We start from the raw sequence: 17689 nt of genomic DNA on the forward strand, positions 1-17689 counted from the left end.
CTCAGAACTGAATGTCTTCAAATTCGAGACTGAAAAGACTCACCAAGCATCCAGTGTAAAAAAAAAAAAAAAAAAAAAAGACATCATCATGAAGTTTCAGAATACCAGGTCTAATAATAACACATTTACAATATCTCATGTATAGTTCATATACAGTTCATAGACAAAAATCAGAAATCACAATGGCACTGGGCTTATCAACAGCATCAAGGCAGATGACAATGTAAAAATAGCTTCAAGACTGAGGGTACCCTACATAGAAAACCCTAAAGTCTCCACCAAAAAAACTATTAGAACTAATAAATGAATTCATCAGAGTTGCAGTATACAAGATTAATATTCGGTTATCTGTTGCTCTTCTATATAGTAATAATGAACTATCAGAAAGACAAAGCTTTAAAATCACATCAAAAAGAATAAAATACCTAGGAACAAACTTAACCTTACCTTCAGACTAGGTACTCTGAAAACTATAAATATTGATGAAAGAAACTGAAGACGATACTAAGAAATGTAAAGATATCTTGTGCTCTTGGAGTGGAAGAATTAATATTGTTAAAATGGCCGTACTACCCAAAGCAATCTACAGATTTAATGCAATCTCCATCAAAACACCCATGGCATTTTTCACAGAACTAGGACAAATAATCCTAAAATTCATATGGAACCAGAAAAGACCCTGAATTGCCAAAGCAATCCTGAGAAAGAAGAACAAAGCTGGAGGTATCACCCTCCCAGACTTCAGACTATACTACAAAGCTACAGGAATAAAAACAGCATGGTACTGACACAAAAACAGACACATAGATCAATGGAACAGAATAGAGAGCCAGAAATAAACCCACACCCTATGGTCAATTAATCTATAACAAAGGAGGCAAGAAAATACAATGGAGAAAAGACAGCCTCTTTAACAAGTGGTGTTGGGAAAACTGGACAGCTACATGTAAAACAATGAAATTAGAACATTTTCTCCTACCATATACAAAAATAAAGTCAAAATCGTTTAAAGACTTAAATGTAAGACCTAAAACCATAAAACTCCTAGAAGAGAACACGGGCAAAACACTCTTTGACATAAATCGTAGCAATATTTTTTTGGCTCTGTTTCCTAAGGCAAAAATGTAAACAAATGGGGCCTAATTAAACTTAAAAGCTTTTGCACAGCAAAGGAAACCACTGAGAAAATGAAAAGTCAACCCTTGGAATGGGAGAAAATGTTTGCAAATGATATGACTGACAATGGATAATATCCAAAATATATAAACAGCTCATACAACACAATATGAAAAAACCCAACCCAACCAAAAAATTGGAAGAAGACTTGAATAGAAATTTTTCCATAGAAGTGATGTAGATGGCCAATAGGCACATGAAAAGATGCTCAACATCATTAATCATCAGAGGAACACAAATCAAAACCACAATGAGATATCAACTCATACCTGCTAGAATAGCCATTATCAAAAAGTCTACAAATAACAAACACCGGTGAGGATGAGGAGAAAAGGAAACCCTCCTGCACTGTTGGTGGAAATGTAAATTGGTGAAGTCACTATGGAAAACAGTATGGAGGTTCCACAGAAAACTAAAAATAGAATTGTCATATGATCCAGCCATTCCACTCCTGAGTATATAGCCAAAGAATAAGAAAACACATGCACCCCAATGTTCATAGCAGCCCTGTTTACAATAGCCAAGATATGGAAGCAAGCCAACTGTCCATCAATAGTAATGGATAAAGAAGATGTACTAAGTGTATATACAGTTGGAGAGAGGAAAGGGGGAGGGGCAAGATCGGGCTAGGGGATTAAGAGATACAAACTACTATGAACAAAATAGATAAGCAACAGGATATATTGTACAGCACCGGGAATTATAGCCATTCTCTTGTAGTAACTTTTAACGGAATGTAATCTATAAAAATACTGAATCACTATGCTGTACATCTGAAACTAATTCAGTATTGTAAATCAACTATACTTCAATAATAAAGAAAAACGTCTCTGAGGGATACATCAAGGTGCTGTTGGCCAGAGGAGCCGGGACTGCCCGGCTCCTGTGTCTCCACTCCCCCTTGGGTGGGGATCGGAGGTGGTGCTGACTGAAGGACCAGCAGGAAACGGGAAGAGGGTCCCAGTGACCACTGGCTGTGCTGACCCCCAGGATCCCCCCACAGAGCTCTGGTGAAGCTCGGCTGGGGCATGAGCTCGGATTTGAGTTTCAGCAGGTCCCTGCCTCCCCAGAAGTCTGAACACAAAATACTGGGATTTCTCAGTTCTCCGGCCAGCCTCACGGTTCATAAACCCAGGACAACAAGGCGTGCGTTCGAAGACACAGAGATGAGCAGGCAAGTGAAGTACCTGCTCAGACGTGGAGAGGAAGGTGAGGACTCCGCCCCGACCGCCAGCCCAGCCCGAACGGGCACTGCAGCATCTCCTATTTGGGTGAAGCAACCAGGGAGGTGGGGAAACGGAAGTCACCCACATCCTACAGGGTAAATGAGCGAAAACGTACACACGCTTCCTGATCAAAGGACAACAAAAAATCTCTTACATATTTTTGAAATTTGTGTCTACTGAAGAATCGATGTGCTGGAGACGCTAAGCAAACTATTAGGTAGTGAATTCTTACACACACATGGGAGCGACGCTTGGGTGAACGTGGTTACAGATTAGATGACACGTCAGTGTCCCCGGATCAGGAACTTGGCAGTTTTGTGTCCTCTGCATCCCTGCTCTTCTACATCACAAAGCGCCAGCCACTCAAAAGGTTTTGAAAATCCTTATGTTCACAGCATTCGATTTTCAAAGGAGGTTTTGTGGTTGTTTTTAACCTCAAACGAAATCTCTCTCTGCCCCCCAACCATGTTCTCCCAGTGCTTACACATCACATCCTCCTTTTCCAGAAAGAAGTTCAAAGTACACGCAGCAATGAGAGGCTCGCTCCGGACTGACTCACAGAGGCTTTCGTGAGTTAGATTCTAGAACACTCCAGGAAGTTAGGATTTTAAAGCAGAGCTTTAAAACCGCTTTGTGACTCGTGGGCCCAAACGATGCTCTCAAATACATTCAGCGGTAGAGAGTAATCATTCTTTTATGCCTCAAATATTAGCCCAGCCTGGGCCAGCCATGGCTCCAGGCAGGAGGGATGCCGTGGCCGCCGTACATTGCGCTGATGCCGATAATTCTGTGCCCCTGACCCTAAAGTCTCCTGGGACGCTGCCTGCCGGCTTCTCTCGCCAGCAGCTGCAGGACCACAAACCTGCCCCCGTTAGCCCTCACCCAGGACCAACCGGAGTGGATGATAACTGTCCAGCTCCTTTGCCCTTCAGCTGGGACAGCTGAGTCTAGGTGACATTCCCTCTCAGAGATCCCAGGGGACTGAGCCCACTGCCCATGCCTGCAACCTTTTCCTCACCCACACTTCCCCTCCCCTCACTGCCCCATCCCCTTCCAAGTGAACTGTCCAACTCACATGCTCATCTCAGTCTGTTTCTGGGGAAACCCAAACCAAGACCCAAGTCTAAGTGGTCTCCTGCACCCCACCACCCCTGGCACCCCGAGTTTAACTTTCCTTCCTTATTCAGAAACTCTCCCTGACAACCATACTTAACTCCCCTCCCCCAACTCCTCACACCCTGCACACACATGACCTAGAAGCATGTGGCATAATGTTTTCATACTTTGCAAGGCCTTGGTTCTAATAACATCGAACCTCAAAGCACAATTTTAAAGCAGATGAATAAGGAACTGCTCCAAAGGCCGGGCATGTCGGAGCGGCTCCCCGTGGCCCACTGTGCTGGTGCTGTCTGCCCTCCTGGTACAGGCTTTGCTGCCCGGCTTCATCCTGGAACACGGGTCCCCCTTTCTAAAGGGGTCTTTACCCACGCCCGTCACCAGGCTGTACGGTCTCTCGGTACCCATCAAAAATTCTGTTTACTTGCTTTACAATCTGTCTTCCCAACAAGCACGCAGGTTCTAGAAAAGCAAAGGTCATCTTCGTCTAGTTGACTGTTGCATCCCTGGGCTTAGGATAGGGCCTGGCATACAGCAGGTGCTTAATAAATACACAGAATGAAGGAATAAAGCATGCTCATCCTTTGAGTCTAGTTCAAAATTCTTTCACCTCTTTAATCCCCAATCACTCGAGTTAGAAGTGCCTTACTGCATCTGGCAAGGAGAACCATGGCACTGGAACAAGACAGGATTGCAAAGATCCGGAGACCCACAGGTGTGAGCCTGCTGCCACTCCCCACTGGTGCCCACACAGAGGCTTCTGACGGACAGCCTCCCTCCCTGCTCTGGGCAGGATTTCAGATCCCTGGTACTGCTGACATTTGGGAACAGGTAATCTTCTGTTGGGTGAGGGGCTCTCTGTCCTGTGCATTGTAGGATGTCAAGCAGCATCGCTGGCCTCCAGCCACCAGATGCCAGTGGTACCACCCAAACTGTGACACCAAGAACGTCTCCAGAGAGAGCCCAATGTAACCTGGAGAATACGATTTCCCTGGATCGGGAACCACTGAGTTAGACTTACTTGCTACCCCTAGGATAAAGCTCTATACCCACCCCCTCTTGAGAGGGCTAAAAGCCGAGAACCCAACACTCACATTTCGTTTTTGCTTTAGTGAAAATGACCACTGTCCCGCTAAAGACGGGAGGTGGCGAAACAAACGTAAGTGGAACCATCTGTAACAGCTTCTAACTTGTACTCCATGAATGCCCTGCGGGTAGCACCCATCCACAAACAAATGGTTACGTGTCAGCAATAAGGTAACCACAGGATGGGGGAGGAAGCCCTGGAAACTCTGAGCGCAAGCAAACTTTCCAGCGCAGAACAACGGATGTCCGCTGAATCTAATCATTTGAAATACGGCTCTTGTACGTGTATGTCGTTTAAACTTTCCTTTTCCAAGTAATTCATTTTCATTGATTTACAATGGACTGATCGGGACAGACTGGAAATTTAAAAAGGATACAGTCAGCACAGAGACTTTGAACAGCACGGCCCTAGAGCTCTTGCTCTGGAGAATGCGCACTCCACCTTTCCAACCTGCCAAGTGCAAGGAAGCTTCCGGAACCCAGTCTGCTACAGGTAGAGATTTCCTAGATGGGCAGAGTTAACACTTAATCAGACAACAGCCTTTAGGAAGATGAAAGAACCTACCGATTCCGTTCAGGAAACCACCCAGCAGAGGAGACTCTGGCTTCTTCGTGGCCTCCAAATAGTGTCCAAGGGATGGGGCCAGGCTTGTTGCTTAAGTGGCGGATGGAGTTGAGAGACGTGATAAAATGCAGATTCTCAGGCCCCGGTGCGGGCTCTCTCGCCCTGTCAGTCTGGCCTGGGTCTTGGGAATCTGTATTTGTAACCAACCCTACAAGGCGTGCTTAGTCCTCCCTGCAGCCCCCTAGTTGGCGGAGCAAGGACTCCAGTTCTGCCCTTGGAGCCAGCAGCACCCAGCCTCCTCCAGCTCCCCAGGGCCTGAACCAGATTCTGCATCTTAACAGACCCCCGGGGGACGCACCTGCAGGCAGCTGCTGAAAATTAGGGCTATCGGAAGCTCTCCCCAACAAAACGGATTATAATCACTGAGTGTCAGAGCTTCTAGGAAGCGTCTCAGGTTACCTGGTGAGATCCCCTGTTTACAGACGAGGAAACTGAGGCCCGGAAAGGCTGAAGAACTTGCTCGCCCACATCAATATCTGGCAAGCAGCCCATCTGGGATGAGCAGCAGAAACGCCTAATTCCCAAAGGCTGTGACAAACGCGCAGACTTGCCTGCTCCTTGGTGGCCTGTCTGATTGGGAAAAGCTAATGAATTTCCCCAGGAGGCAGCCCGATGTGTGGGGCTTGGAGTCCACACCCACCTTCACCAAGCAGCAGCTTCCCTTCTGGCAACGTATCCTGCCCTGAAAGGGGGTCAGACCTGATTATCCCGCCCTCCCTAGGCTACCTGGAAACCTTTTTGATTCGCGCTTTCCACCCTTTTTCCCCACAGTGCCCCCTTCTGAGGGGGCTGCCTTGTGGGTGGTCCTCTTGGGTTTCTGGCAGGGGGTTTGCAGGGCAGACAAGCTGAAGTCGTTCTCAGCCCACTGCCAAGAAGTGCATGTATCCAGCAGGGGGCTGGGGAGGGCTGGAGGTGCGCAGGCTCCTTAGGAGGGCCGGGTGTAAACCCTCCTCCCCTGTGTCCTCAGTCTAGTGGGAAATGGAGGGAGAGGTTTTCCACCGCCCTTTATGGCTCATGGGCACGATGAAGCCGGCCCAGGACATCACCCTTTACCCCGCAGACAGTCCTCTTCATCTTTCTAAAATGGCAGGGCTGAGACTGTGTGTTTCTAGGTACTGGAATATGATGCGCCGTATAATAAAACTAGGAAACGCCCAACCTGAGACCTGTGCGGGGTAGCAAGCATTCACTCAGAAACAAACCTACGCGTTTTGTTTCCTTCCTGTGGTGACGTCGGCTCTCCAAGAGTCTCTTCACCTCTTCGAGAATTCCAAGAGCAAAAAAGCGACTTTTTGATTGAGTAGCGATAGGCAAAAAAAGCAAATAGTCCAGGAGAGGATGAAGGGGGGCCACATGACAGCCAGTCCAACCAGGCATCACACACACATTCTCCACAGCCCGGGAAACTGGCCCAGAATATGGGACACACACCTTAACTCACACCATACCCCTCAGTATCCATGCACGAGGCACAGAAGCCGAGGTGGGCCGTCCACCTGCCTCACAGGTGGGTTCTGTTTTCCAGGTGGTATCCGTTGTCACTAACAAACAATGAGGTCCACTGTCAACATTCAGCCCGGGCTGGGCAAGGAGAACAGAGTGAGTGCAAAGGAGGAACCTGTGACAGATGGCAGGGGAGCCAAGTGTAAGCAGAAAGCCCATTGTTAGTCCTAAAAGAAGGCTCTTAGGCTCCAGGGAGAAGCGCCTTTCTCAGCATCAGACGGGACCCAACGCCCACCCCTGCTGCCCTCTGCCTGGGGCTGGGGCGAGAGTCCGCAGCCACCAACCCCATCCTCAGCCCAGGTGGACCCTGAATCCATGCTTGACCTGTTCCATTCAGTGTCTGGAATATAAAATAAACCCACGGCGTGCTGTCCCACACCCCGAGGAAGGGAAATGCCGCCTCTGAGTTCCTCTCCTCAGGCCTGACCCAGCCCACCGTGGAGGAGAAATCCCTCTCGCCATGGCTCACCTCGACCTTTCCCTTTTGGTTTTAGTTAGAACGGGGTCAGCGATCATTCTAGGAGGAAACAGGAAGCCCAGAGGAGGTCAAGCCACCTACCGACAACAAGGGAAGTCAGGCAGAAGAGTCTAGAAAACTCTGGAGATGCTTGAGGGGAAAAGGAGTGGATTTCATATCAAACAGATTCCATTGAAAAGGGGTGACAGATGCCTTACAAAGTCTTTAAAACATGAAACACAGCTTTCAACATGAGTATTTGTGAGTCATCCGTATTTAAATACCAGTGATCTGAGCTTGTCTAAGTGGGCTTTTCCCAGGTTATGCAATAATTACAGCAATTCTAGAATTAATGCAACACGACAAAAGACATTTAAAAAATTTAAGCGATTACTCTCTAGTGAGGAGACTGATACCAAAATACAGAAAATAACCCAAACCCTCCCCTCCCCTCCCCGCCCCCCTCCCCCGTTCCCAGCACAATATCTTGTCACAGACTCTGTGTCGACACAACACCAAAACCACCATGTGCTGCTGCCTTTGATGAAAATTATACTTGAATTCCAAATTAAAATTATCAGCAATTAAAAGATGGGGTAGAATGAAAGAAAAAAAATCCACAGAATGATAAACTTAGAATGAACTTGTTATGGGTTGTGTCCCCCAAACCCCGCCAAAAAAAAGGAATGCTGAGGACCTAAACCCCAGTTCCCGTCTTGATAGATGTATCAAGCTACGACGAGGTCAGAATGGATCACGATGGCCCTCATCGAAAGGCTGGTGTCCTCATAACAGGCGGCAAATTTGGACATAGAAACATGAGGTTGGGGGGAGAATGTTACAGGAAGACAGAGGAAGAGATGGGAGGGATGCAGCTACGAGCCAGGGAACACCAAGGACTGCCTGCAGCTACGAGAATCTGGAAGCAGCAGGAAGGATCCTCCCTCAGAGCCTTCGGAGGGAGTGCAGCCACACAGACACCTTGACTTTGGACTCCTGGCCTCCAGAACTCTGAGAGAGTATGTTTCTATTGTTTTAAGTCACCTAGTTTGTGGTCATTTATTACAGCAGCTGCAGGGAACTAAGAAGAACTTAAAAGATCTTCAACCAATGGGGAAAAGGAAGCACGGGGAGCTTGCCACCTGCCCCTCGTCAAGTATGTAATGCCACTAGGATCTGGGCCCCTGCAGTGGGTCCAGGACGCTTCCCACTACCTCCAAGTCATTCACAGATAAATAAAGATGGTTCTTTAAGAAAGAAAGTCACTGCAACTCAAACAGCAGCGTGCAGAGCGGTGAAGTGCTTAGACTGTGGACTGGGGCAGACCTGACGGATAAGCCCGCTCAGGCACTCATCCGTGTGACTTGGGCCAAATGACTTGGCCTCTCTGAGCCTCAGTTTCCCCATCTGAAAACCAAGTCAAATAACCGTACGTACTTCAGCAGGTACATGCTGTTGTGAAGAGAAAATGAAGTGATCCAGGCAAAATGCTTAGCATGGTGTCCAGGACCCAATAAGCCTGAAATCAAGGTTAGCTATCAATACACAGTTGTTAACGATTTCTCAGACTCTGTCTCTCCAAGTTGTTCGGAGCGGATTCCTTGGCCTGGCCTTTCACAGTCCTCCATAATAAAGCCTTTGGTGTTGAATTATTGCTCCAAAGCTCAGGAAGGGCATCTTTCCCCCCGAAAGGAGCTGGTGGGAACCGAGCTTTGACTTTCTGGCTCTTCCCATCCCAGTGGTCCATTCTTTGGTCCGTCTCAATTTTTTCCATCAAATTTCTTCTTGCTGACCCTTTTTCAGCCTCCCCTGCAGTGAGCTTCATGTAATTTGAGGACACTGGGTGGCTTATTCTGAAAAGGACAAACTTTTAAATTGTATACGACAGATACATATCTTCAATCCAAAATCTTCCAGATGACTGTGTACTAAGAAGCAAGTAAGCCCACGTGCCATGATTAAAATGTGAGTCCCCCAAATAATTCGTTAGCTCTTCACATACATTCCAATGTTTAAATCCGAGACGCATTTTGCTGTTTTATCTCTATTAGTGGAGATGACAGAAAATCTTTCAACAGAAACCCCAAAAGACTTTTTGAAGCCATTACCAGGTATATAGCCTCAGACCTTCAGCTTCTTCAGTTGGATTTATTGTGTTAGCGTGGAAGTCTTTTTTTAAAAAAAATAATGGAAACTGCTGTAATTATAATCACTTTAGAACACCATTATTATTATTAATAAGACCAAATTACATGGTTCAAGCAGCTGTTGGTTCTCCACTGTTAGAGAGAAGTCACAGAGTGGTGTCAGAGCCTCGGCGCTCATCTCCATGCCAACGTGAGGCTGCTCACACACGGCCCTCCGGGCGCATGACTGCGATGTCTTGAAGGGTGTCAGGCAGAATGAGGGACCCCTGTTCTTGATTAAAGCATTCAGGGAATGAGCACATTTCCAACAGTTGCCTTTCCCATGGGAGAGCAGGGATGGCGGGGCTCTGGTTCCTGTTGAATCTTCCCACATGGTCGCTCCTATGCACACCTGGATCCAATTATTCATGAAGCTGAGCCTTGAGCTTTGCCTGCAAGGAAGGGGACTCGATGGAGGGAACGGCAGGGACTGGGAGAGTCCAGTTTGTGTCACGTGTTAAGTTCCTAATACCTTGGGGTGTACGGTTCAGAGATCTCTGGCTGAAAAGGGTGACAGGAGGCCAAAAACCAAAGAAAAGAAGTCGGAAGGGAGGAAGGGAAGGGACCAGGTATCTGCCAGGTCATTGAGAACTTGGGTTCTGGAGTCCAGCTGCCTGGGTTCAACTTCTGGTGCTTTCCTTTTGTCCCGTTGCCCTGGGAAAGTCATTCAACCTCTCCAAGTCTCAGCTGTTCCATCCCCTGTATCAGGGTAAGACCTTGGAGCTGTTGTGAGGATTTCCTACAGTGGCACGTTAGGCACACGGCACAGTGCTAGGCACGAGGGGAGCCCTCCACACTAGCTATGACTATTATTTAATTTTCAAAAAATTCTTGATTATTTACTGCTTGAATGTACAATTCCATTTTTCTCGCCACCTAAGCAAGTTTTCTTTTAGGCTTCAGAGAATTAGCAGAGAACATATGCGTGACTCTCGGCGATTAACAGAGCAGGAAAAAACTTCCTTCAAGTTCAGAAGTCCCCCCATGGCTGCCCCCTCTGGCCTGCTGCAAATACCTGACTGGTGGTCGGAGATGTTTCAGGGGGAGGTAGGCAAGAAATGAATCCTGATGCCCTCGTCATTAACACCTAAGAGTTTACAGTAGGCATCTGGAAAGCGCACACGTGAATTCTGCTATAAAGCAGCTTATTACTAAATCAGGCCAAGAAGGAGGCACAGAATATTTCACTTCCCATCAAGTGTAAAAATTAAATCTGGATTGTTTAAAACAGCCCTCCCCGGAAACATGCGAATGTGTAACTGAGAACTAACCTTGAATGAGCTATTTCCTTGGCCAAGGTAAAGATATCGGCATAATATACTCAATACATTCTTGTTAATTCATTAAACTTCATTATTTTAGAGTAAAGGTCATTGGATTAATTAATAAAGACAAACTATTATTTAGAAAAGTTGTTTTGTTTGTTTTTTTGCAAGCCCAAGAGAAATATTTTCTCGTTCTTCTAGATGCCTTTTTCCCTTCCCCTCCTCTCTGGAGGAAGACAGGCGTCAGGACCCAAACTGCCCAAATTTACTTTACTTTAGTTGAGAGAATTCCCTTCCACTTAAAACATCAAGGCACACATTTCCCAAGTGGTGACTGATTTAAGGCCTGTTCCAAAAGATTATCCTTGGGCCACAAAAAGAGGTTCACACTATCTCATGAAATCTTGGGAAAAGTGAAATGTACCAGGTTCTCACCACCAGCGCGTGTTCTCACGTGGTGGCTTTTACCAGCTCCAACCTCTTGTCAAGTTAAGCTTCCTCAGCTGACTCTCCACACACCCCCCCCCCGCCCTCCCCCTGCTCTCCAGCCACCATCCACCCGAGGAGATGCCAAAGACAGCGCTTAGATGAAAGGCAACTAGAATCAAAGTTTTGAGCCGAAATACATTTTTGAAGGCTTTTCTTTTTTAAACTAATTAAACAAGTATAGAAGTTATTCAGTAGAGTTTCTTTTTTTAAAGAGATTAGCATGGCATGTCTTTCCTCTTAAGAAAGTCTTGAATAATTTAATTAGAATTACACCAAAGTCATGAGTATGTGCTATTTATGGGGGAATCATGGCTGAATTAAAACCCAAATGACAATGTTAAAAATAAAGTATCTTCAGACACCGTATTCGATGGATAAGAAAAACTTGACTTCAACTCACAGATTAGGTAGTTTCGAAGGAAGGAGGAGGGGGCCAAACCAACTCCTGGGATTTTGTTTTTCTTAAGATGACCGGGCCTGGGCACATTTGTTTCTTGCTACAAAAAGTGCTAATAATTGAAAATGAGGATAAGATCGCTGTTTGATTTTATTTCTATTTTGTCACTGGGAGACCTCTTGGTACCCGGAAGCCTGGCTCAGCGCTTTTTTTTTTTTTCCCCAGTCCCTTTACTGCATTTAACACGTTCCCCACACGTGTGTAGACTCTTTGATCGGCGCAGAGGGGCTAAGCAGCAGGGCCAGCCCAGAGGAAGCTGACCAGCCAACCCCGAGAGAGGAAAGTGGAGCCGGGGAAACGCTGCTCCCTCCGCGAGCAGCCAGCGAGCGAGTCTCCTTGGGCAGGGTTGCTCTGAGCTGAGATAAAGCAAGAATCCCTTTGAAAGGGTACTGCGCCTTTGGAGGCCGTCCACGAGCCTCCTTAGCGATGAGACAGCGCGGGGGTAGGGGGCGGGAATATTAACGCTAAGTGATTCCCCCGGTAACAGCAGCATCGCTCCCTGGGCCCACCGCAAGGTCTCCTCGCTGAAAAGACGTGTCGCTCGCCAGAAGGCAATCCCATTAGAGGGAAGTTACAGGTCTCTCGCCTCGCAGCCACACGGAGACGGAGAGCTTAACAAGTTCTGAAGCGCTTGCACACACCTCCGGCTGCGCCCGGGGCAGGACTGCCACCGCTCCGAGTCCCGAGTGCGCGCGCCCCGGCTCCCGGTCCGGAGCCCCTCTGCGTCCCCAAGATCTGCTCTCCGGGGACAGCTGCTGTTTTGGGGGCGACGCTAAGCTGCGTGGAGGCACAGCTGGGCGCCCCCAAGAGCCCCCCGGCTGCAGGGCGCCCGGTCCGAGCGGGCTGGCGAGCGCGCACCGACCTACCTTCTGCGGGGGCGTCCCGATCAGCATCTCCAGGTAGTAGCCGCGGCCAGAGTCCCCCTGCAGGTTATCCACCATGGCCAAGAAGTTGGCTGCACCCCCGGCGGGCTCCAGGGCGAGCGCCAGGCCGTCCGCGCGGGGCTCGGCGGGGGGTCCGGGCCCAGGGGTGGGCGCCGCCCCGCGGCTGCTGGCCGATGCCACCCGGAGAGGCAGCGTGAAGGGCGCGGGGGCCGGCGCCGGGGCCGCGCGCAGCAGCCACTGGGCCAGCAGCGGCAGCAGCAGCGCCCGGGCCAGCGCGCCCATGCCCGCGGCGGGGCTCGGGGGGCGCGCCTGGCCGGGCCCGTCCCGTCCGGCGACAGCGGCTCAGCGACTCTGCGGCGCGCTGGGCTGCGGGGCAGGGCTGGGCGCGCAGCGGGGCCGGCGGCGGCGGCGGGGGACGGGAGGAGGACCGGGGAGGAGGCGCCGGAGCCGCTCCAGCCCGCGCCAAGTTAAGCAAGTTGGTCGCCGCTGCCCCCTCTGGCGGGCAGCGGCTGCCCCGCAAGGACCGGGCCCCTCCCCCCTCCCCGGCCAAGGTCAAAGCGAGGCGCGTGGTACGCCCGGGTCCACCCAGGCCTGCCCTGTTCACCCTCGCTTGTCTTGGGCCGCGCCTCTTCTCCGGGAAACTCGAGTCCCCAGTTTCCTCGGAACGCGCCCTGGCTGCCACGGCCAACGGATGTGACGAGACTCATCGGATACCAGGGGGGAAAGTTTCGGGAACCCTTAAAGGGGCAGCGAGGGCCTCAACTGGCTCCCTGGCCGCGCGCGCCCGGCTGCCCCGCCGGTGTTCCCTGGCCCCCTGGTGGCGGGGACTTCCAGGGGTGACGTGGGGGTCAGAGGGAAGCGTAGGGAAACGCAGAAAAGCCGCGAGCATCTCGAGGAGTGAAAGAGTCTGCGCCTCCCCTCGCCAAGTACGTCCCTGCAGCCCTGCAGCCGCCCGCCCCCTGGGGTCCTGCTGCTTCTCGGGGCCTCTTCTGTGCCCACCCCCTCCAGCCCCGTTCCTGCCTATCCCCCGTCCCCACTTTGGGGGCCCCTGAGTGATTTTGAAGAGGTCTGAGTGGAGGCTGGGAGAGGCAAGGGTTGCGGGAACCCGGGGAGGACGCGAGAGCTTTGGAGACTTCTCTCTAGAAATCTGGGGGAGGTAGGGGGCTTGGCTGCTGTAGCTGCACCAGCCTCGGTTCTCCCTTTGCGCCCACCGTTTGAGCCGGGGAGGTGGCGTCCGCAGCTGGCTTTGAGCCTGGGCTTCTCCGCCCACTGCTCGACCGTAATGCAGATGCGATGCTGCCAGTAGCTGCTCCTTCACCTGCCCCAGGATTCCCTCAGTCCACCCAGCAAGTTACAGTCATCATCCAAAATCAGGGCCATTGAATTTACAGCTCTGCCTCCATTCCCCGCACCCCCCCCCCCACCGCTTCCCGCTCCCCCCGGGCTCTCCGCGGATTATCTAATTAATACTTGTTTAGCCACAGACACCGAGACCCAGAAATGCGTTCAGTAATGCGAGCCACAAGGGTTTTTATTTTATTTTAGATACGAAACGCAGGGGAGACAATTCCATAAGCTAAAGTCCATCGATTTCTACGGAAACAAGAAGTAGAAAACTCTACCTCCTCCAGCTGAATTGCGTTGGCTGTTTTAAAAAAAAACAAGCCCATCTTCAAACAGCGGGGAGGTTGGAGGAAAGCTTCCCTCCTCCCTGTAGCTTCCAGTTACTTCTACTCAAGATTTGATTTTTATTGCTGTCTTCCCAATTTTAGAATCAGGTCTAGCTCTGCAAGGGACCCTTATGTCAGAGATCTTCAGCAGTATTGATTTTCAGATGGCTTTAACTATAAATCACATTTCCCCAAACTATATCCCAACTATAACGAATCCCCAGCCACACAGAGAAAGGCCTGGTTGGGTCCCGTGATATAACCTAAGTTGATATTCCCCATAAATCTGCATAGTTATCCCAGAACTATTACATTCATATATTCACATTTCAAATTCAAGGTTGTAGAAGAAGTGTAATTTTTTTCAAAAATGGTTATTTATACTCTTCAATGTCCAGTCTTGAGGGGTTTCCAAAGACATCCAGACAGTTCTCAGAAGACTGTAACCTTGTAAAAAGCCCGTGAAATTTATTAAGGACACTGACATATGGGCTACATGACATAGAAGTTGCAACATTACAGACGTTGGCTCTAGTAATTAAACAGCACAAGAGAAGTTTTTAAAAATCCAGTCTAATTAAGGTTGGTCCTTCAGGACACTCCAGACTCCATCTAGTATGAGTATCCATGAGCTTTTCATTTTAAGGGGGTTAGTTTAGGTTTGTGAGTAAACAAGTGGAGTAGGTATAGTCACAGAGAAACTTGTGCAGTTTTAATGGAGGGCAGAGCTGCCGCGTCAGAAAATGATGCAGGCAGAAGGGACAGCATCTGATGACCGTACCCTTTGTGGTCTCTGTTTTTATGAATGGTCTTAGAGTTCTTGGTCCCTACTCAGAACTATGGTGTTGGCTGGATTTGGGGAACAATCATTTTACCTCCCAGGTGTTTTAACTGAAATCGTGTGTGGCAGTCTTCCCGTTGGCTGGCTTCGGGTTTCCTTTACAGCATCCTTGAAGGGCTTCTCCAAGAAAGAAGCCACTTTCCATGGTGCTGGTGACCCATGCAGTGGGGAGGGAGGAGGTGACCCCCTCACTCCTTGATAGCAGCCCCGCATCCTCTCCAGACTGGCCCATGCTCCCTCACCTCACCCATAGCCTCCCCTTCTCCCCCTCCCTCCCTCCAGCCTGAGCACCTCCATTTTCAGCCATACACTTCCTTGGTCCATTCAGGAAAACCAAAGCCCTACAGTGGGATGGGCCCTCCCTCCTTGCAAAGAGCAAACACCATCATCGTGTCCCTGGACAGCAGGAGGTGAGGAAGGGTCTCACCCCCCAGCCCAAGGAGCTCACCAGGGATTCCTTCCAGGAATACGAGGTGCACTTGGCCAGAAAGATTGTCATTGATGCGTATGTTGATGTTCCCTGGCTCTTAGGACTAGCTCTGAGTTCCTTTTATACCAGCAGTTCTCAGACTTTTTGGTCTCAGGCCCCCTTTACACTCTTAAAAATTGAGGACCCCAAAGAGCCTTTGTTTATGTGGATCATATCTACCAATAGTCAGCAAATGAGGAACTAGAACTGAGGCATTTTAACAGTATGTAGTCATTCACGTAAAAATCATAATAACAAACCCATCACACCACAAGATCGATAACATTTTAATGAAAACTAACTTCTGAGAAAAGTTAGAAGTGACATTATTTTGCATTTTTGCAAATTCCTCTCTGCCTCAATAGGAGGCAGCTGGATTCTCATATCTGCTTCTATGGTACATTCAGCCTATTACGAAGTCTCTAGAAAATTCTACCAACAGGCAGGAGAGAATGAGCGTGAACAAGGAAATAAAAAGAGTTTTGAGCTAAAGGACCCCCTGAAGGGTCAGACCACACTTTGAGAACAGTTGTTTTGCACTAGCTTTCTATGGTTTCTATGTTTGCATCTTAAGTCCTTCTCAATATATAAAGATTCCTTTGTACCAGGCACTGTGTCAACAACTGGGCGGAAAAGGCAAGATAAGAGCTGGTCCTTACGTTTGCGGACTAGATGGAGGGGCGCTTTCCTTTATCCTAGCGGCGGCCCCCCCAGACTTAGCAGGAGGGGGACCCAGGCCACCTGCAGCCCAGAGGAAGCTTGTGGATTTATCTCTTCATTCCCCTGCGGCTTCATGTCCCACCTGCCCCCAGGCTCCTTCTCAGCAACTTAAGAAAGTTGAAGTTAAAGGCTCCTCTTCTCTGCTTTTTAAACCTGTAGTGATCCTGCCTCTCTGCAGCTACTGCTTCTGATGCCCCCCCACTGGAAATGCTGCCTGCACCCCTCGTCCCAACTTCTTCCCCTCCCCCACTCACTCCTCACCTCCCACTCTGCGCCCACACATTGACAGGCTGTGTCCCTGTGGACAGTTCTCCATCCTTGTCCCAACCCACCCCCTTGACAGCATTGCACACTGGGCTCTTCATCCACGCCTGGCATTTTCAAGCCTGACTCTTCACTAGGATCACTGGGGATCCTGCCTGTGCCTTGAGGCAGAGCTCCAGAATTGCTAGTTTTCAAAGCTTCCAGGAGGATCTGGAATCTGAGCCTGGAAGAAATGAGATAAAACTTCAGATGGAAGAGGCTCAGTGCCCCCATAATCCTGAAATTTCAGTATGCATCCCTGAGGTCTTTCAAATTCAAAAAAACGATTCCTTGCTGTGTTGACTGAAAAGACCTAGAAAACGTGAGCATCCCCAGTGCCTGAATTAGGGTTTCTAAATATCATTTCCCTCTATACCAGGCCTCCTTGGAGAAGGCTGACTCCAGGCTTGGAACAGAAACCCAACAAGATGACCCTGGAACATTCTGTCATACCAGAAAGTAAGGATGTTATCAAAGATTCCTGAGGTCCTATCAGGAGCTGGGGCAGAGCTGCAACAATTGAAACATCACTAAAAGTAGTAATTGCAATGGCTCAGAACACTTCAATTATGTTGAAACTTATTCGTTCATAATGTTCTTTTAAAAAGTCCATTGTTTATCTTTGAAGAATGCTGAGGAACCCAATTCATTGTTTTTAAAAACTGGCAGAGAAAGGAAAAGAATCGAGCATTTATTATTTTGACTTTCTTGTACAAACCATGCCTCAGTGGAACCAAATAACTGATGAAGGGAAATTCCTCTTTATAGAAGTATTGCAGCTAATAAGTGAAGGAATGATTGAATTAGACTGTTGTCATTTTGCAGCCCCTAAAGAATTAATGGATCTGGGCACTGAGCACACACAGCTGATAACAGCACACAGCATTCTGTGCTTCCTGATGGAAGGCCACCATGCTGCCTGTGAAATGTTCTGGTCAAAAAATCAAACCTGAATCTCATTAAGCCTCTAGGCCACAGGTTGGCAAACCGTATCCTGGGAGACAGATCTGGCCTGCTGCCTGTTTTGGTTAATAAGGCTTTGTTGAAAAAAAAACATAATAATAAGGCTTTGTTGAAACACAGCCACACCTATTTGCTGAAGTAGTTGCAACAGAGACAGTATGGCCCTTAAAACCTAAAATATGTACTGCCTAACCCTTTATAGACAAAGTCTGCCAACCCTGCTCTAGATCACAAGGGTCCCAAGACCCTTATC

General features: G+C 48.9%; 1 protein-coding gene across 1 annotated transcript in view; it reads right to left on the reverse strand.

Moving 5' to 3' along the window:
* The window catches only part of BACE2 (beta-secretase 2), an 86793-nt gene extending 73843 nt beyond the window's left edge, over positions 1–12950 (reverse strand). Inside the window, exon 1 of the mRNA XM_060009790.1 lies at positions 12453–12950. Coding sequence (XP_059865773.1) covers positions 12453–12752 — 300 coding nt within the window. The 5' untranslated portion in view covers positions 12753–12950. The remainder of the gene's footprint in view (positions 1–12452) is intronic.
* Between the last annotated feature and the right edge of the window lie 4739 nt (positions 12951–17689).

The sequence above is a fragment of the Delphinus delphis genome, chromosome 4, assembly GCF_949987515.2.
Source record: "Delphinus delphis chromosome 4, mDelDel1.2, whole genome shotgun sequence".
Lineage (NCBI taxonomy): Eukaryota > Metazoa > Chordata > Mammalia > Artiodactyla > Delphinidae > Delphinus > Delphinus delphis.